The 21514-nt window shown below is 40.4% G+C and overlaps 2 protein-coding genes across 2 annotated transcripts in view; one reads left to right on the plus strand and one right to left on the minus strand.

The window, feature by feature from the left end:
• Positions 1–21514, plus strand: part of SGSM1 (small G protein signaling modulator 1) — a 210490-nt gene that overhangs the window by 19096 nt on the left and 169880 nt on the right. The window lies entirely within an intron of this gene.
• PIWIL3 (piwi like RNA-mediated gene silencing 3) overlaps positions 1–21514 on the minus strand; it is a 41457-nt gene that overhangs the window by 12294 nt on the left and 7649 nt on the right. Inside the window, exons 6-12 of the mRNA XM_050745905.1 lie at positions 21367–21447; positions 20580–20783; positions 17370–17481; positions 16083–16209; positions 15788–15905; positions 15279–15393; positions 1102–1286 (exon numbers count right to left, since the gene is read on the minus strand). Coding sequence (XP_050601862.1) covers positions 1102–1286; positions 15279–15393; positions 15788–15905; positions 16083–16209; positions 17370–17481; positions 20580–20783; positions 21367–21447 — 942 coding nt within the window. The remainder of the gene's footprint in view (positions 1–1101; positions 1287–15278; positions 15394–15787; positions 15906–16082; positions 16210–17369; positions 17482–20579; positions 20784–21366; positions 21448–21514) is intronic.

A 21514-nucleotide genomic window follows, 5' to 3' on the forward strand; every position in this document is an offset into this window, starting at 1 on the left:
TGAATTACTGCAGGCTCAGCATGGACAACTGTGAGGGTTAAAAACTCCAGGTATACCCAGTCATAGGAGGCTCCCACAATTTTGAGAGTTTTACCTCTAGGAGCTTGACCAGGTCCTCGCAATAAATACCAGAGGAAAATTGTTTTGTGCTTCCAGCAGGAAAAGGAGAAAATAAACTATTGTGAAATACACCAGGGCCCTGTGTTCCTAACAGGCCCTGCCCTCAGGAGACGCTACTTAACCAGAACCTAACCCTTTTTTAAAAAAAAGAAAACGTTTAGGTTCAGGGATACACATGCAGGTTTGTTATACAGGTAAACCTGTGCCCTGATGGTTTGTTCTACAGATTTTATCATCCAAGGTCGAAGCAAAAGAAGCCAAGGCTGAGAACACTGCATACTGTGTGAGTCTAACTAGATGACATTCTAAAAAGGCAAAACCATGGACATGGTAAAAAAAAAAAAAAAAAAATTGTCCTCAGAGGTTGTGGCGCAAGGGGTAGGTGGTGGTAAAAAGGGATAATTAGGTGACTCACAGAAGACTTTTAGGGCAGTGACAAATACTCTGCATGAAACCGATGGTGGATACAAGTCATATACATTTGTCCAAACCAGTAGAATGTACAATTCCAAGAGTAAACCCTACTGTAAACTATGGACTTTGGGTGATTATGATATTTCAATGTGGGCTCATCGGCTGTAACAAATGTACCACACTGGTAGGGGATGTTGATGGGGGAGGCTATGCATTATTGGGGGCAGGATATATATGAGAAGTCTCTATAACTTCCTCTTAATTTTGCTGTAAACCTAAAACTGCTCTAGAAAGTTTCAGTTCAGTTTTTTTGAAACATGACTGAGAATTCTTAATATTCTCCATCCATTCACATCAAGTTCTTAATTCTCATACCTTCTACAACATGTATCTTAATAGCCGTAAACCATATATCACAAAGTCTGTTTTAATATTTTTTGACTAGAGATTAGACTTTACAGACTTTTAAGGTTTTGATACAGTGACCAATTCCTACAATATTTTAGTTGTTATACTTTAAGATTGTTAACTGATTTTCAAATTGGAAGTAATTTCTGCTCTACTTACATTTCTGCTGGTTTCATAGTTATGCCCATGGGGGCTGTGACACTCTGTAGATGACTCTTTAAGGACATGGCTTCCCTGTGACTGCTCCTACTATGGAGTATGAGCCAACTATGTAGCGGCATTGCATTAAGTAATGGTAATTCTCTTATTTCTCTTGACCAGTCTCCTTGTGAATTGGCTTTAACCTGGAAAAGAATTATAAGACATAGCATAAAACTTTAAAGATCAACTTATGTAAATCTGTGCTATCTCCTATTGAAATGTTACAATTATAAACTTGAATGGCCAATTTAGGTATTTTTTTCAATAAGATATAGGTTAACAGAACTGAATTCTATCCTAGGTGCAAAAAATTTTCGTTGAGAGGCCATTGCCGGGGAGATGACTCCAGAGCTTTAGGTTCCCATGCAGGCAAAGCAAAGCCCAATGTAAACAGTAAAGCAAAGCCAGAGACTTTACCAATCAGAAAATACCAGTTACCAACTAGAGTTCTTCCACTTAAATAGAGCAAATGTATTTTGTCCTATTTCTCATCAGCCTATAAAAGCTCACTGCTCACACTGCTGCAGCAGAGCTCGCTGAACCCCTTCTGATTGAGTGCTGCACAATTTGTGAATCAGTCTTAGTGCCAATAAACTTAATTGTATTTGATGTGAAGTTTCTTTTGGAGCTTTTCGATGCTGTTAGATTGGCTCTTCATACTGTTCTATCACAGCAAGTGCTCCCTAAAAATTTAGTCTTTTGGTGGGAACTCTATTCCAAGGAATGACACTTGAAACATTTAACCAAAGATAGAGTAAGATGGCCAAATAGAGGCCTCCACTGATCATCCCTACAAGAGGAACACTAAGTTTGACAAGTATCTGTACAAAGGGAGCACCTTCATAGGAACCAAACATCAGGTGAGCACTCAGTGTCTGGTTTTTACTTTCTATTGCTGAAAGAGGCACTGAAGGTGGGAAAAACAGTCTTGAATTGCTGACGTCACCCTTCTCCCACCCCTGCATGGCGCGGAGAATCTGTGCAGTTGGGAGAGGGAGAGCACAGCAACTGTGAGGCTTTGCATTAAAATCAGCACTGCCCTGTCACAGCAGAAAGCAGACCTGGGCTGTACTCAGCTGATGGCCACCCACAGGGGGAACATTTGATTCTAGCCCTAGACAGAGGGGAATTGCCCACCCCAGTGGTCAGAGCTCGAGCCTCGCCACCATGGGCTGGAGTGCTCTGTGGCCCTAAGTGAACCTGAGAAACAGTCTAGGCCACAAAGACTGCAATCCCTAGGTAAGTCCTAATGCTGATCTGAGCTCAGAGCTTGTAAACTGGGGGTAGAGGGGTAGGGGACGTGATCTACTGAGACACCAGTCAGGGTAGCTAAGAGAGTGCTTACATCACCCCAACCCAAGGCAGCACAGCTCAAAGCTCCAAAAAAGGCCCCTTCTTTCTGCTTCAGGAGAAAAGAAGGAAGAGTGAAGACTTTGTCTTGTATCTTGGATACCAGCTCAGCTACAGTAGGATAGGACAAGAGTCAGGGTTGTGAGGCCCCCATTCTGGGCCCTAGCTCTTGGATGACATTTCTAGACATACCCTGGGCCAGAAGGGAAACCTGATGCTTTGAAGGGAAGGACCCAGCCCAGGCAGGATTCATCACCTACTGATTAAAGAGCCCTCGGGCTCTGAAGAACCAGCAATAATACCCAGGTAGAATGTCAAGGGCCTTGAGTGGACTCAGAGATGCTGGTTTCAGGTGAGAACCAGCATATTCCCAGCTGTTGTGGCTATGGGGAGAGACTCCTGCTTGAGAAAAGTAGAGGGAAAAGTAAAGGGGACTTTTGTCTTGCACCTTAGGTACCAGCTCAACCACAGTGGGGTAGAGCACCAAGCGGGCTTTTGGGGTCCCTAATCCCAGGCCTTGGCTCGTGGATGGCATTTCTGGACCTGCCTTGGGCCAAGGTGGAGCACGCTGCCCTGAAGGGTAATTCCTAGGCCTGGCAGCGTTCACCGCAAGCTGACTGAAGAGCCCATGGACCTTAAAGGAACATTGGCAGTAGCCTAGAGTACTCCCTATGGGCCTGTGGTGGTAGTGGCCATGGGGTGAGGCTCCTCTATGTGTAGAAAGAGAAGGGGGCCGGGCGCGGTGGCTCAAGCCTGTAATCCCAGCACTTTGGGAGGCCGAGGCGGGCGGATCACAAGGTCAGGAGATCGAGACCACAGTGAAACCCCGTCTCTACTAAAAATACAAAAAATTAGCCGGGCGCGGTGGCGGGCGCCTGTAGTCCTAGCTACTCAGGAGGCTGAGGCAGGAGAATGGCATGAACCCAGGAGGCGGAGCTTGCAGTGAGCCGAGATCGCGCCACTGCACTCCAGCCTGGGCAACAGCGTGAGACTCCGTCTCAAAAAAAAAAAAAAGAAAAAAAAGAAAGAGAAGGGGACAGGATGCGGTGGCTTACCCCTAGAATCCCAGGACTTTGGGAGGCTGAGGCGGGTGGATTACTTGAGGTCAGGAGATCCAGCCAACCTGGTGAAACCCCATCTCTACTAGAAATTAGCTGGCTGTGGTGGTGGGCGCCTGCAATCCCAGCTACTTGGGAGGCTGAGGCACGAGAATCGCTTGAACCCAGGAGGTGGAGGTTGCAGTGAGCCGAGATTGCACCACTGCACTCCAGCCTAGGCGACACAGTAAGACTGTCTCAAAAAATAAATGAATAAAAAGAAAAGAAAAAAAGAAAGGGAAGAGTGCGAAAGGTCTGCATCGTGGTTTGAGTGCCAGCTCAGCCACAGTACAACAGAATACCAGGTAGGTTTCTATGATTTTTGACTCCAGTCCCTGACCCCTGAATGGCATTCTCTGCACCTGCCCAGGGCCTGGGGGAACTTACTGCTCCTGAAGGGAAGGACACCAGTCTGGCTGCTTTGCCACTTGATTGCAGAGCCTTAGGACCTTGACCCAACATAGGTGGTAGCCTGGTAGTGGTCACAGTGGGCCTTGGGAAAGACCCAGTGCTGTGCTGGCTTCAGGTCTGACCCAGTGCAGTCCCATTGGTCATCACCACAGGGGTGCTTGTGTCACCCCAAACCCAGATCCAGGTGGCTCAGCACAGAGAGAGACAGAAAGTAAGCGAACAAGACTCTCTGCCTGGTCATCCAGAAATCTTCCGGATCATACCAAGATCACCAAAGTGATATCACTATGAATCTGCGCGAACCATAGTATTACTGTGCTTGGGATGTCCCCTGATGCAGATGTGACTTAGATCACAATACCCAAGTCCTTCTGAACACCTGGACAGCCTTCCCAAGGAAGATGAATACAAACAAGCCTGGACGGCGAAGACAATAACGAAAACCTAACTTTCAACGCCCAAACACTCATGAACTTCCCCAAGCATCGAGACTATCCAGGAGAACACGGACCTCAGCAAATGAACTCAATAAGGCACCAGGCACCAATCCTGGAGAAATAGATATGTGACCTTTCAGACAATTCAAAATAGCTATTTTGAAGAAACTCAAATTCAAGATAACAGAGAATTGAGAATTCTAGTAGATGAATTCTACAAAGAGATGGAAATAATTAAAAAGATTCAAGTAGAAATTCTGGAGTTGAGACATAAAATTAACATATTGAAGAATACATCAGAGTCTCTTAAGAGCAGAATTAAATCAAGCAGAAGAATTACTGAGCTCAAAGGCAGGCTGTTTGAAAATACATAGAGGAGATAAAAGAAAACACATATACCTAATGTAAATGACGAGTTAACAGGTGCAGCACACCAACATGGCACATGTATACATACGTAACAAAACTGCACGTTGTGCACATGTACCCTAGAACTTAAAGTATCATAAAAAAAGAAAGAAAACACAGAAGCATGCCTACAAAATCTAGAAAATAGCCTCAAAAGGGCAAATCTAAGAGTTACTGTCCTTATAGACGAGGTAAAGAGATAATGGTACAGAATTCACTCAAAGAGATAGCAAAACTTCCCAAACCTAAAGAAAGATATCAATATCTAAGTATAAGGTGGTTACAGTAGATTTAACCCAAAGACGACTACCTCAAGGCATTTGATAATCAAACTCCCAAATGTCAAGGATAAAGGATCCTAAAAGCAGCAAGAGAAAAACAACATAGAATGGAGCTCCAATACATCTGGCAGCAGACTTTTCAGTGGAAACCATACAGGCCAGGAGAGATAATCTGAAGTGCTGAAGGAAAAAAGAATTACCCTAGAATAATATACCCGGTAAAAATATCCTTCAAAAAAGGAGAAAGACTTTTTCCAGACAAACAAAAGCTGAGGGATTTCAACACCAGATCTGCCCTATAAGAAATGCTAAAAGGGGTACTTCAATCAGAAAGAAAGGGATGTTGAGGAGCAATAGGAATTCATCTGAAGGTACAAAACTTACTGGTCATAGTAAGTGCACAGAAAAACACAGTAACGGTGGTGTGTAAACTACTCTTAAGTAGAAACACTAAAAGGTGAACCAATCAAAAATAGCAACAACGTTAAGACATACAATAAGATATAAATAGAAACATGTTAAAAAGCAAAAGGACATAAACAGTTCTCAAATTTAAGAAAATCAAAATTGTATCAAGTACTCGCTCAGACCACAGTGGAGTAAAACTGGAAATCAACTTCAAAAGGAACACCCAAAACCATGCAAATACATGGAAATTACATAACCTGTTCTTGAATGATCACTAGGTTAACAATGAAATCAAGATGGAAATTTTAAAGATTTGAACTGAATGATAATAGTGACACAACTCATGAAAACCTCCAGGATACAGCAAAAGCAGTACTAAGAGGAAAGCTCATAGCATTACACGCCTACATCAACAAGTCTGAAAGAGCAAAAATAGACAGTCTAAAGGTTACACCTCAAGGAACTAGACAAACAAGAAGAAACCAACCCAAGCCCAGCAGAGGAAAAGAAATAATCAGCATCAGAATAGAACTAAATGAAATTGAAACAAAAAACCCACAATAGAGAAATGAAACAAAAAGCTGATTCTTTTAAAAGTTAAATAAAATTGGGCTGGGTGTGGTGGCTTACGCCTGTAATCCCAACACTTTGGGAGGCCAAGGCAGGTGAATCACACGGTCAGGAGTTCAAGACCAGCCTGGCCAAGATGGTGAAACCCCGTCTCTACTTAAAATACAAAAATTAGCCAGGCGTGGCCAGGCGTGGTGGCTCACGCCTGTAATCCCAGCACTTTGGGAGGCCGAGGCGGGCTGATCACGAGGTCAGGAGATGGAGACCATCCTGGCTAACACGGTGAAACCCCGTGTCTACTAAACATACAAAAAAATTAGCCAGATGTGGTGGCGGGCACCTGTAGTCCAGCTACTCAGGAGGCTGAAGCAGGAGAATGATGTGAACCTGGGAGACGGAGCTTGCAGTGAGCTGAGATCGCACCACTGCACTCCAGCCTATGGAACAGAGGGAGACTCCGTCTAAAAAAAAAAAAAAAAAAGGAGTGGTGGCGGGTGCCTGTAATCCCAGCTACTCAGGAGGCTGAGGCAGAGAATTGGTTGAACCAGAGAGGCAGAGTTCGCAGTGAGCCGAGATCATGCGACCACTGCACTCCAACCTGGGCAACAGAGGGAGACTGTCTCAAAAAAAAAAAAAAAAAAAAAAAAAAATTCTAAAAGCTCAATTAGAAATGAAACTGGAGGCTGGGCGCAATGGCTCATGCCTTTAATCCCAGCACTTTGGGAGACCAAGGCGGGCAGATCATGAGGTCAGGAGATCAAGACCATTCTGGCTAACACGGTGAAACCCCATCTCTACTAAAAACACAAAAAATTAGCCAGATATGGTGGCGGGTGCCTGTAGTCCCAGTTACCCAGGAGGCTGAGTTAGGAGAATGGCATGAATCTGGGAGGCAGAACTTGCAGTGAGCTGAGATCATGCCACTGCACTCCAGCCTGGGTGACAGAGTGAAACTCCATCTCAAAAAAAAAAAAAAAAAAAACCAAACTGGAGATATTACAACTGATACCACAAAAATACAATAGATCATTCAAGGCTACTATGAACACCTTTACACACACAAACTGGAAAACCTAGAGGAGATGGATAAATTCCTGGAACTGGAAATATACAACCCTCCTAGATTAAACCAAGAAGAAACAGAAACTCCGAACAGGCCAATAACAAGCAGTGAGATTGAAATGGTAATATAAGATGCCACCAAAAAAGGTCCAGGACCAAGTGGATTCACAGCTGAATTCTATCAGATACTCAAAGAAGAGTTAGTACCAGTCCTACTGAAACTATTCCAAAAGACAGAGAAAGAAGGAATCCTCCCTAAATCATTCTATGAAGCCAGTATCACCCTAATACCAAACCAAGAAAGAAGAAAACAGTAAAACAAAACTATAGATCAATATCCCTGGTGAACATAGATGTAAAAATTCTCACAAAATACTTGCTAAATGAATCCATCAGCATATCAAAAAGATAATCCACCATGATCAAGTGGGCTTCATACCAGGGATGCAGGGATGGTTTAAAACATGCAAGTCAATAAGTGTGATACACCACACAAACAGGATTAAAAACAAAAATCACATGATTATCTCAATAGATGCAGAAAAAGCATTTGATAAAATCCAGCATCACTTTATGATTAAAAATCTCATGGCCGGGCATGGTGGCTCACGCCTGTAATCCCAGCACTTTGGGAGGCTCAGGTGGGCCAATAACGAAGTCAGGAGATCAAGACCATCCTGGCTAACACGGTGAAACCCAGTCTCTACTAAAAATTAGCCAAGCTTGGTGGCATGCACCTGTAGTCCCAGCTATTTGGGAGGCTGAGGCAGGAGAATCACTTGAACCTGGCAGGCAGAGGTTGTAGTGTGCCGAGATCCTGCCACTGCACTCCAGCCTGGGTGACAGAGTGACACTTTGTCTCAAAAAAAAAAAAAAAAAAAAAAAAAACCCTCAGCAAAATCGGCATAGAAGGGACATACCTTAAGGTAATAAAAGCCATAGGATATAAATAGAAACATAAGTTAAAAAGCAAAGGACACAAACAAGTCTCAAATTTAAGAAAAATCAAAATTATATCAAGTACTCTCTCAGACCACAGTGGAGTGAAATTGGAAATCAGCTCCAAAAGGAACACCCAAAACCATGTAAATACATGGAAATTAGATAACCTGCTTCTGAATGATCATTGGGTTAACAATGAAAAGTTGAAAGCACTCCCCCACAAGAACTGGAACAAGACACTGATGCCCCCTTTCACCACTTCTATGAAACATAGTACTGGAAGTCCTAGCCAGAGCAATCAGACAGGAGAAAGAAATAAAGGACATCCAAATCAGCAAAGAGGAAGTCAACCTGTCACTGTTTGCTCATGCTATGATTGTATACCTAGAAAACCCTAAAGACTCATCCAACAAAGCTCCTAGATTTGAGAAGTTAATTCAGTGAACTTTCAGGATACGAAATTAATGTACACAAATCAGTAACACTGCTATACATCAACAGCAACCAAGCTGAGAATCAAATCAAGAATTCCACCCCTTTTACAATAGCTGCCAAAAAAAAAAAAAAAAAAAAGGGAATATACCTAACCAAGGAGGTGAAAGACCTCTCTAAGGAAAACTACAACACACTGCTGAAAGAAATCATAGGTGACACAAATGAAAACATATCCCATGCTCATGGATGGGTAGAATCAATACTGTGAAAATGACCATAGTGCCAAAAACAATCTACAAATTCAGTGCAATTCCCATCAAAATACCATCATCATTCTTCATAGAACTAGAAAAAAAAATCCTAAAATTCATATGGAACCAAAAAAGAGCCCGCATAGCCAAAGGAAGACTAAGCAATAACAAATCTGGAGGCATCACATTACTTGACTTCAAACTATACTACAAGGCTATAGTCACCCAAACAACATGGTACTGGTATAAAAATAGACACATAGACCAATGGAACAGAATAGAGAACTCAGAAATAAAGCTAACTACTAGTAGCTAACTGGTCTTTGACAAAGCAAACAAAAACAAAGTGGGGAAAGGACAGCCTATTCAACAAATGGTGCTGGGATAATTGGCAAGCCACATGTAGCAGAAAGAAACTGGATCTCATCTCTCACTTTATACAAACATCAACTCAAGATGGATCAAAGACTTAAATCTAAGACCTGAAGCCATAAGAATTCTAGAAGATAACATCGGAAAAACTCTTCTAGACATTGGCTTATGCAAAGACTTTATGACCAAGAACCCAAAAGCAAATGCAACACAAAGATAAATCAATGGGACTTAATTAAACTAAAACACTTATGCACAGCAAAAGAAATAATCAGCAAACAGACAACCCACAGAATGGGAGAAAATATTCCCAAACTATGCATATGACAAAGGACTGATATCCAGAATCTACAAGGAACTCAAATCAGCAAGAAAATAATCCCATCAAAAAGTGGGCAAGGACATGAATAGACAGTTCTCAAAAGATATACAAATGGCCAACAAACATGAACAAATGTTCTAATGACCAGGGAAATGCAAATTAAAACCACAGTGCAATACCGCCTTACTCCTCCAACAATGGCAATAAAAAAAATCAAAAGACAGATGTTGACATGGATGTGGCAAGAAGGGAACACTTTTATACTGCTGGTGGGAATGTAAACTAGTACAACCACTCTGGAAAACAGTGAAGAGATTTCTTAAAGGACTAAAAGATCTACCATTTGACCTAGCAATCCCACTACTAGGTATCTACCCAGAGGAAAAGTCATTATATGGAAAAGATACTTGCACATGCAAGTTTATAGCAGCACAGTTTGCAATCACAAAAATATAGAACCATCCCAAATGTCCAGTTAATGAGTAGATAAAGAAAATGTGGTGTATATTCACACCATGGAATACTACTCAGCCATAAAAAGGGTTTGCAGCAATCTGGATGGAGTTGGAAACCATTATTCTAAATGAAGTAACTCAGGAATGGAAAACCAAACATTGTTATCTTCTCACTCATAAGTGGGAGCTAAACTATGAGGATACAAAGGAGTAAGAATGATGCAACGGACTTTGGGGACTGCGGGGAAGGGTGGGAGGGGTAATGGATAAAACACTACGTGTTGGGTACCGTGTATACTGCTCAGGTGATGGGTGCACCAAAAGTACAAATACCACTAGAACTTATCCATGTAACTACCTGTTCCACAAAAACCTATTGAAATAAAATTTTTTAAAAAAGAAAAATGTTTTAAAAAGCAAAGGACAAATTTAAAATAGAGTTTATTCATTTTCTTTTTGCTTGTTTGCTTATGCAAGCAGTGTTGTTGGCACCTTAAAAGAAGGTGTTATAAGACAGGATTTGCAAGCCTTATGGGAACTTCAAAAATATGCAATGGATACACAAAACAAAACAAGTTATATCAAACTAGAGAAAATCACCTTCACTAAAAGGCAGGCAGGAAAGAAAGGAGGAAGAAGAGACCATAAAACCAGAAAACACATAACAAAATGGTAGGAGTAAATCCTTACTTCTCAATAATAACATTGAATGTACATGGACTAAACTCTAATCGAAAGAGTGACTGAATTAATTAAAAAAAAAAAGATCTGCCTGCAAAAAACACTTAACCTATAAAGACTCACATAGACTGAAAATAAAGGCATGAAAAAGCACAAAAAAAAAAGAAAAAACAGGAATAGCTATACTTAGACAAAATAGATTTCAAGACAAAAACTATGACACAAAGAAGGTCACTATGTAACAATAAAACGGTCAATTCAGCAAGAGGATATGACAATTGTAAATACATATGCACCCAACCCTGGAGAACCCAGATATATAAAACAAGTATTAGAGCTAAAGAGAGATAGGCCCCAATATGATAATAGTTGGAGACTTTAACACCCCACTTTCAGCACTGGACAGATCTTTCAGACAGAAAAAAAAGGAAACGTTGACCTTAATCTGCACTACACACTAGAGGGACATCATAGTTACAGAACGTTTCAGCCAACAGCCGCATGATGAACATTCTTTTCCTCAGTACATGGATCATTCAAAGATAGACCATATATTAGGTTACAAAAGAAGTCTTAAAACATTCAAAAGACAAACATAAAGCATCTTCTCTGATCACAATGAAATAAAACTAGAAATCAAAAACAAGAGGCATTTTGGAAACTATACAAACACATGAAAACTAAACGATATGCTCCTGAATGACCACCGGTCATGGGTCATAAGGAAATTGAGACTTTTCTTGAAACAAATGATAATGAAACCATGACATACCAAAACCTATGGAATACAGTGAAAGCAGTACTAAGAGGGAAGTTTATAGCTATAAGTGCCTACATCAAAAGAGCAAAACTTCAAACCACCCAATGATGCATCTTAAAGAATTAGAAATGCAAGGCCAGATGTGGCGTCTCACACATGTAATCCCAGCACTTTGGGAGGCTGAGACAGGCAGATTACTTGAGGTCATGAGTTCAAGACCAACCTGGCCAACATGGCAAAATCCCAGGTGCTGGGGCTCAGAAGACTGACGCACAAGAATTGCTTGAACCAGGGAGGTGGAGGCTGCTGTGAGCCAGAATCACCCCCACTACACTCCAGCCTGGGCAACAGAGTGAGACTCAGTCTCAAAAAAAAAAAAAAAAAAAAAAAAAAAAAGGAAAAGAAAAGGGAGACATTACAACCAATATTGCAGAAATGTAAAGGATCACTCCTGGCTACTATGAGCAACTGTATGTCAGTAAATTGGAAAATCTAGAAGAAATGGAAAAATTCCTAGACATATACAACCTACCAAGATCAAACCATGAAGAAATTCAAAACCTGAACAGACCAATAACAAGTAATAAGATCAAAGACGTAATAAGTCTCCCAAAGAAAAGCCCAGGACCTGATGGCTTCACTGCTGAATTCTGCAGAACATTTAAAGAACTAATACCAATCCTACTCCTATGCTGAAAAATAGAGGAGGGAATGCTTCCACGTCATTTCATGAAGTATTACTAAAACCAAAGACACATCAAAAAAAGAAAACTACAGGCCAATAGCCCTGACGAACACAGATACAAAAAATCCTCAACAAAATACTAGCAAACCAAATTTACTAACACACTAAAAAAGTTCATCATGACCAAGTGGGATTTATCCCAGGGATTCAAGGATGGTTCTATGTAGGCAAATCAATGCGATACATCCACAGAATGAAGGACAAACTCATATGATAATTTCAACCTATGCTGAGCAGCATTTATTAAAATTCAATATCCCTTCATGATTAAAAACTCTCAAAAACTGGGTATAGAATGAACATATTTCAACATAATAAAAGCCATATACATCAGACCCGCAGCTAGTATCATACTAAATGGGAAAAAACTGAAAGTCTTTTCTCCAAGATCTGGAGCACAAAAAGGATGCCCCATCACCATTGTTATTCAACATAGTACTGAAGTCCTAGAGCCATCAGACAAAAGATTAAGGTAATTCAAATTGCAAAGATATGATCTTATATTTGGAAAAATCTAAAGACTCAAAAAAAAAAAAAACCACACACATGGAACTGATAAATTTAGTAAAGTTGCAGGATACAAAAATCAACATACAAAATCAGTAGCATTCCTACATGCTAACAGTGAACAATCTGAAAAGGAATCCCATTTACAATAGATACAAATAAAATACCTAGGAATTAACCTAACCAAATTAGTGAAAGAGCTCTACAATGAAAACTACAAGACACTGATGCAAGAAATTGAAGAGGCCACACACAAAAATGAAGGTATTCCATGTTCATGAATTAGAAGAATCAATATCATTAAGATGACCATACTATCCAAAGCAATCCCTATCAAAATACCAAGGACATTCTTTACAGAAACAAAAAACTATCCTAAAACTTATTTTAAAACCAAAAGACTCAGAATTGCATAAGCTATCCTAAGCAAAAAGAACAAAACTGGAAGAATGACATTACCTGACTTCAAATTATACTACAGAGCTATAGTAACCAAAATGGCGTGGTACTGGCATAAAAACAGACATATAGACCAGCGGATCAGAAATAGAGAACCCAAAAATAAATCCATACATCTAATGTGAACTCATTTTCGACAAAGGAGCCAAGAACATACACTGGGGAAAGGACAGTCTCTTCTGTATATCCATATGCAGAAGAATGAAACTAGATCCCTATCTCTCACCATATATTAAAAAAATTAAAATGGCTTGAAGACATAAATCCAAGACCTCAAACTACGAAACCACTACAAGAAAACATTGGGGAAACTCTCCAGGACATGAGAGTGAGCAAAGATTTCTTGAGCAATACCGCACAAGCACAGGCAACTAAAGCAAAAACGGATACGTGCGATCACATCGAGTTAAAAAGCTTCTATGTAGCAAAGGAAACAACGTAAAGAGACAAATCCCAGAATGGGAGAAAATATTTGCAAACTGCCTGTCTGACAAGGGATTAATAACCAAAATCTAAGGAAAGCAAATGACTTATAGGGGAAAAATAATCCAATGAAGAATGGACAAAAGATTTGAATAGACATTTCTGAAGGCATACAAATAGCAAACAGGCATATTAAAAAGTGCTGATATCAATGATCAGAGAAATGCAAGTCAAAACTACAATGAAGTATCATCTCGCCCCAGTTAAAATGGCTTTTATGCAGGACACGCAATAACAAATGTTGGTAAGGATGTGGAGAAAAGGGAGCCCTTATACGCAGTTGGTAGAAATGTCAATTACTATAACCACTGTGGAGAACAGTTTGGAGGTTCCTCAAAACACTAAAAACAGAGCTAACATGTGATCCAGCAATCCTACTCTTAGGCATATAGCCAAAATAAAGGAAATTAGGATATTGAAGAGATATCTGTACTTCCATGTTTATTGCAGCACTGTTCACAATAATCCAGATTTGGAAGAAACCTAAATGTCTAACGGATAAATGGATAAGGAAAATGTGATACATATACACAATGGAGTACTACTGAGCCACAAAAAACAATGAGACCCTGTCATTTGCAACAAGACTGGAACTGGAGGTCATTGTGTTAAATGGAATTAGCCAGCCACAGAAAAATGAACTTTGCATATTCTTACTTATTTGTGGGATCTAAAAAAATCAAAAAATTAAAATGGCTTGAATTGATCACGCCTGTAATCCCGGCACTTAGGGAGGCCGAGGCGGGCGGATCACGAGGTCAGGAGATCAAGACCATCCTGGCTAACATGGTGAAACTCTGTCTCTACTAAAAATACAAAAAATTAGCCGGGCGTGGTGGTGGGCGCCTGTAGTCCCAGCTTCTAGGGAGGCTAAGGCAGGAGAATGGCGTGAACCCGGGAGGCAGAGCTTGCAGTGAGCTGAGAACACACCACTGCACTCCAGCAAGGGTGACAGAGCGAGATTCTGTCTCAAAAAAAAAAAAAAAAAAAAAAAAAAAAAAAAGTCAAAACAATTGAACTCATGGAGATAGAGTAGGATGGTTACAGAGTCTGGGAAGGGTAGTGGGAGGTTGGAGGGGAACGTGGCGATGGTTAATGGGTACAAAAAATAGAAGAAATGAGGAAGACCTAGTATCTGCTAGTACAAAAGGGTGACTAAAGTCAAAAATAATTTAATTGTGCATTTTAAAATAACTAAAGGAATATAATTGGATTGTTTGTAACACGAAGGACAAATGCTTGAGGGGACAAATATCCCACTTACCCTGATGTGATTATGTACTGCATACCTGTATCAAAATACCACATGTAACCCATACATATACATACCTACTATGTACCCACAAAAACTGAAAGATAACAAAATTTAAATAAAGTTTTTTTTTTGTTTTTGTTTTGTTTTTACATAGGTTAGTGAATTACTTTGATTCTAGGTACTTGACTCTTCAGGATATATTTGAAAAATGGATCTTCTAAATGCCATGAGCAAATGTCCAGAATATTAATTAGATAGACATAATACAGAGCTATGTGCCAAGCACTTTACATGCATTCTTAGTGTTTCTTATTCTGTCAACATAGAAAATATGAGCAGTCTAAGAAGGGAACAGCAATCGTAGTCATTACTGAGACTCAGTTCCTTTTTGCATTCCTCTTCATTTGACCCAACTATGACATGATGATTTTGAAACTGTCTTACCATTCTTCTGCCTTGCACGATGTTTGCATTTTTCAAAACTCTTCCTGAGACGGACAAAAAGTTGGTATCAAATTTCAAATCCCAGAGTTGAAGTAAGTCTCGTACTTTTTTATTACTGAAAATTAAAATATCGCCAAGATGATCAAATCAAGTAAGGTAACCAAAAGCAGTTAGCCATTTGTGCAAGGCAATTTCCTTCTATTCCAAGGTTCATGATGACCTGTCCGCAGCACTGAGATGCGGCAGTACCTTCCGTGAAACTCTGACATCTAGTTTTTGCTCTCATGTTCATAAAGGTACATAGAGCCTTTCGATTTCATTCTTCCCTGCCTAGCCTCCTAACTGCAATGACAGAAAAGCTAGAGTCGTGTCCCAACAACAACAAAATTCCTCCCATTGTCACTTGCTAATAGAAGAAACTGAGATGCCAGGGTTGAGATGCCATCAGCTTCATTGCAACACTATGGCACATGCACACATAAACACTCAGCCAGAAAAGCAGCACTTACTCTTGTATAGTATTGATGAATTCTTTTAATGTGTGATGCCTTCTTCTCGGACTCAGTCTTGTATGTTTAGCCAATTCTTTCATAGTGCTATAATCTTTACGTATTTCATCTGTTAGACCTTTAAAAAAAATCCAAAAGATACATCTGAACAAGCATGAATTTGTATGAGGACTAAATTATAACAGCTGGAGGAACCTACTACCTTACCAAGGAGACACGCTTCGAATTCCCTGAAAAGCCTGCACTAAGTCATAGTTATACCTGACTTTAAAGAGGGGCTGTAAGCCATCAGTACCTGTCATGGAGCATAGCTGAGGAATCAGCAGGATAGGTTCACGCTGTGTACCCGTTAGGCCCTTTTTCCATCTGCCCTGGCTGACCAAAAGTGGCTGTTTCTTCACAGTGACAATTTCTTTATGTTGCTGCTCAACAAACAAGAGACCAGCATGACCACCAGTGAAACCTCAGAAACATCACACACACACAGGTTCACAAGTGCATATGTGAGACTACAAATGAAGGCCACAGGCGTGCTGGTGACATAGCTTCCCCAAGTTTAATAGTGTACTATGAATACTCTCAAAATTCTCTTACCTTTGATACGCCGGGGATCTTTTCTTGTGAGCATACGTGGCCAAAGACAGGACTCCCATGAAACATGACACTGGAATCGTCAAGCTACTCTAACATTGTATATGAGAGTGGGTGAGACAGGATCTGTAGCTCTCACCAGGCTTGCCTTGAAAACTCTCAAAGCATACTGAAAACTGTCAAGAGGACAGTTTAAAGAAGGGCTGTAAGCCATCAGTACCTGTCATGTAGCACAACTGAGGAATCAGCAGGACAGGTTCACGTTGTGTACCCACAAATGCCATGAGCAAGTGTCCAGAATATTAATTGGCTAGACATAATACAGAGCTTACTATGTGCCAAGCACCTTACATGCTTGGTGTTTCTTATTCTCTCAATATAGAAAGAATGAGCAGTCTGGAAAGGGAACAGCAATCGTAGTCATTACTGAGACTCAGTTCTTTTTTGCATTACTCTTCATTTCACCCAATTTGGGAGGCCGAGGCGGATGGATCACCTGAGGTCAGCAGTTCAAGGCCAGTCTGACTGATATGGTGAAACCCCATCTCTACCAAAAATGCAAAAATTAGCCAGGTGTGGTCTCAGGTGCCTGTAGTCCCAGCTACTTGGGAGGCTGAGGCAGGAAAATTGCTTGAACCTGGGAGGTGGAGGCGGCAGTGAGCAGACATCATGCCACTGCAGTCCAGCCTGGGAGATGGAACGAGACTACAACTCAAAAAATGAAAAATAAAAAATAAAGAGTATGATAGTAGCCACTTTTAAGACTGGAAGAAGGGAAAGAAGGGGTCACACTGGCACCATTCCAGTTATGTGACATTATCCTCTATACAAGGCACTTGGACGCATGGATAATAGATCAGTCAAGCTATAATCCTCTAAAAGGAAAATATGTATGTTTATATGACAAATATGTTCAAGTATCTAAATAAGACAAACTGAAATACATGAAGGTTTCCAATTTAAATATATTTAAAGAAATACAGTTTCATACCTGCCTGTAGTAGTCTATATAGGTGATTTTGCTGCCATCTGATCTGTTAAATGTGTCTTCAGGATTCTGCTTCCAATCAATATCATCCACTCTGTAGGTTTTGTTGTTGTATCTGTGGAATAATTACAATATGGTATCATTTCCGACTTATTCATTGCATGGAACCATCCACACAGGATATAAGACTTTTGTTTTTTTGAGACAGAGTCTCACTCTGTCGCCCAGGCTGCAGCTCAGTGGCATGATCTCGGATCACTACAAGCTCCGCCTCCCGGGTTCACGCCATTCTCCTGCCTCAGCCTCCTGAGTAGCTGGGACTACAGGCGCCCGCCACCACGCCCAGCTATTTTTTTTTTTTTTTTTTTTTTTTTTGAGACAGAGTCTCACTCTGCCGCCCAGGCTGGAGTGCAGTGGCCGGATCTCAGCTCACTGCAAGCTCCGCCTCCCAGGTTCACGCCATTCTACTGCCTCAGCCTCCCGAGTAGCTGGGACTACAGACGCCCGCCACCGCACCCGGCTAGTTTTTTGTATTTTTTAGTAGAGACGGGGTTTCACCGTGTTAGCCAGGATGGTCTCGATCTCCTGACCTCGTGATCCGCCTGTCTCGGCCTCCCAAAGTGCTGGGATTACAGGCTTGAGCCACCGCGCTCGGCCAATTTTTTGTATTTTTAGTAGAGACGGGGTTTCACTGTGTTGGCCAAGATGGTCTCGATCTCCTGACCTTGTTATCCGCCCACCTTGGCCTCCCAAAGTGCTGGGATTACAGGTGTGAGCCACCACGCCCGGCCAAAAATAAGACATTTTTAATCCTGCAAGGAATTGCAGGATATGTTAGATTTACTATGATGTAATTCACATACTACACAACTCACCCACCTAAGCATACGATCACCTGTTTTTTTCTATAGCCAGAGTTGTGCAATCATCAAGACAAAGAAGAAACATAAGCAGTCACTTCCCATTTTAGCCTAATCCACCAGCCTTCAGGCAACTACTAGTCTACTTCCTGTCTCAACACATTTGCTCATTCATTTCATTTAAACTGAGTCACGCAACGTGTGTTCTTTCCCGACTGGCTTCTTTCACTTAGCATCATGTTTAAGGTTTGTCCATGCTGAAGTCTTAGCACTTAATTCCTTTTCATTTCCAAATAGTATTCTATTGTATGATATCCCACCTTTTGTTTATCCATTCACCAGCTAGACATTATGGTTGTTATGTACTTTTGGTTACCACAAGGTTACGAACATTTGTGTGCCAATTTTAGTAAACATGTTCTCATTTCTCTTGTGTATTTAAGTAGGAATAAAATTACTGGTTCATATGGTGATGATATAGGAGTTAATAAGGAATTTAGGTGGTTAGTAAAAGTTCTCGGTGGAATTTTCTCTTAAGAAAGCAGCCCCCAAACCATTTATTTTCTAACAAAACGCAGCCTGAAAAATCAAGCTGCAAGCATAGGTAAGCAAGCTGGAAGCTTGCATAGTTGAATGTCAGCAGTTATGCCAGAAGCCAGTATATCCAACGTGGAGGTTCTCTTCCCTTCTCCTTGTTGCCACGTGCACAGGTGTTATGGTGCCGGCCAGGTGGAGACCACATCCACATTAAAGATTAGAGTGGGATAGCCAGCCTCTTTGCAGGCTATGTAAATAGCACACCTGGTCCAGCCAATCCTCTGGGCCCTACGTAAATCAGACACCACCTCCTCAAGCCCCTCTATGAAACCAACCTCATCCCTCTGCAAAGGGGGAGACCCATTTGGAATGCCCCTCCCCCTGCAAGGGGGGGATTTTCTCTTTTTTAACCTACTCAGCTTTCTGCTCCTAAACCCACATCTCCTGCATCTGCATCTTTGCTTTCCTTAGTGTGAGACAACAAACCTAGTAAATTTCCTCAAACAAGGCCACTTCAGTAATGCACATCTTTAGCATTTTAAGAAAGTGCCAGACTGTTTTCCAAAGAAGCCATACCATTTAATGTTACTACAAGCAGCATACTAGGGTTGCTTCTGATCTTTCCACATCCTTGCCAACACTTGTCAACATCTGTCTAATTTTAACCATCGTAGTGGGTATGAAATGATATCTCATTGTGGTTTTCACTTGCATTTCCATGATGGCTACTGATGTTGAACACCTTCATGCATTGGCCACTTGCACATTTTGTTTAAAGAAATATATCTGGAGAAGTATCTAATCAAATATTTTGTCCATTTAAAAAAGTATGTTGTCTCTTGATTAAGTATTGTTTGTATATTCTAGATACAGGTTACTTATGTGATTTGCAAACATTTTCCCCACTTTTTCCAGTTGTGCTTTCACAATTTTGATAGTATAGTTTAAGTTTTTAATTTGGTGAAGTCCAGTGTATCTATGTTTCTTTCGTTATCACTTCTGCTTTGAGTGGCTTATCTAAGTTTTTGCCTAGCTCAAAGTCAAAAAGACTCAGTCCTACATTTTCTAAGAATGTTATGCTTTTAATTCTTAAATCTAGATCTACTGAGTTGGCTTTTGAATTAAATTGGAATTGTGTGAACTGCATGAGGAAGAAGCAGGTGGATATTCAGTTGTCCCAGCAACATGATTGAAAAGATTATTCTTTCCCCTTTTGAATTGCATTGACATACTTGTCAGAAGTCAACTAAGTGGAGGGTTAACCTTCTGGACTTATTTCATTGGTCTCTGTCTATCGTTAGCCCAACATCACACTGTCTTGACTACTAGAGCTTTCTGGTAAGTTTTAAAATTGAGAAGTGCGAGTCCTCCAATTGCGTCCATGTAAGATTGTGTTGGCTAACTAACTGGTTCTTTAAATCCATTCTCTCATCAATTTAAGATTTCTGTTGTAGAAAGATTTTAAAACTTCCTTCAAATGGGAAATGGCTGATGGATTATAACTAAGCACTGGTTTTTAAACTAGCTAAATGCCTACAACAAAGAGGAAAAGGAAAGAAATTCAGAAACAGCTTAGTGTTATGTGCAAGGGTTCAGAACAAATGGACTGGCATTTGGGATTACAAGAGAGTGAGGTCTACAATTGACACATTCTTCTCCCAAGTTGTATAACCAGAGGAGAGACGTGACCAGTTGTTCTTGCCATTTCTACTCCTGAACTTCAACATTTAGTGATCAGAAAACTATAGGACCATATCTTGGGAGGGGGTGGGGGGGAGTTAAAGTGATTGGATAGGTTTTTAAAAGACAGACTTACTTTGTCAGAACAATTGATCCAATTAATTTATTAGTTACTTCCTCTCGGATGTTTCCTGTCTGGGCCTCGGCAGATGTTCTCTTTATGAAATCATAAGCAGTTTCTATTCGGAGCAGTTTGTGGCTCACATCGGCACAGAGGGTAATGCCGTTTTCGTATTGAAGAATAGAAGTCACATAACCAAGCCAGATTTCCAAACTGGTACTAGAATAAATTACATGAGAGTATTAAGTCCGAGCTCTTCACATAAAGTCAAGGGCTTCTGGGCCTAAGCTCTGGGTCTAAAAATCGGTACTTAAGAGTCAGTTTTAAGTATTTGTTCTTAGTCTTCTGAAGGACTTTCAGATAAACATTTGTTGGATGTGCTATTTATACCATTTTTGTTAAACTATTTTTTATCACCCACAGGCTTAAAGTATTACATCCATATTTATCTGTAACATAATTTACATGTAATATACACATATACCCATGAGTAATATAGACAGATATAGTTGCTATGGTTGAAGATATTTTCAAAGACAAATTACCCATTTTGGATGATTGTTTAGGCTTAACAATGTGTATGCAACAACTGAATACCTCAAGGTTTATATTTATCATGCTAAGATTTTTAAAGTGACCCTTACTTTGAGTTGACATTATACTAAATTGTTCATGGTTAGTGGATATTATTTAAAAGGCCATCACTTTTAAGGCATACCACTTCAGATGTGAAATGAATAACTTTCTCAAAAAATCCTATGCTGAAGTCTGCAGAATATGAAATTTTCTACTTTATACAAACCCATGACGGTACAACTGAATTGCCTTCTTTTTGGTATAATAGTTGCGACCAACTTGCTCAAAATCCAGCAGCTTGAAAGTTCTAGAAATGGAAAGAATAGACTTTGTTGAAAGTAGCAGGTACATCATTAAGCATTTGGTAAGACACA

Source organism: Macaca thibetana, chromosome 10 (genome assembly GCF_024542745.1).
Source record: "Macaca thibetana thibetana isolate TM-01 chromosome 10, ASM2454274v1, whole genome shotgun sequence".
Lineage (NCBI taxonomy): Eukaryota > Metazoa > Chordata > Mammalia > Primates > Cercopithecidae > Macaca > Macaca thibetana.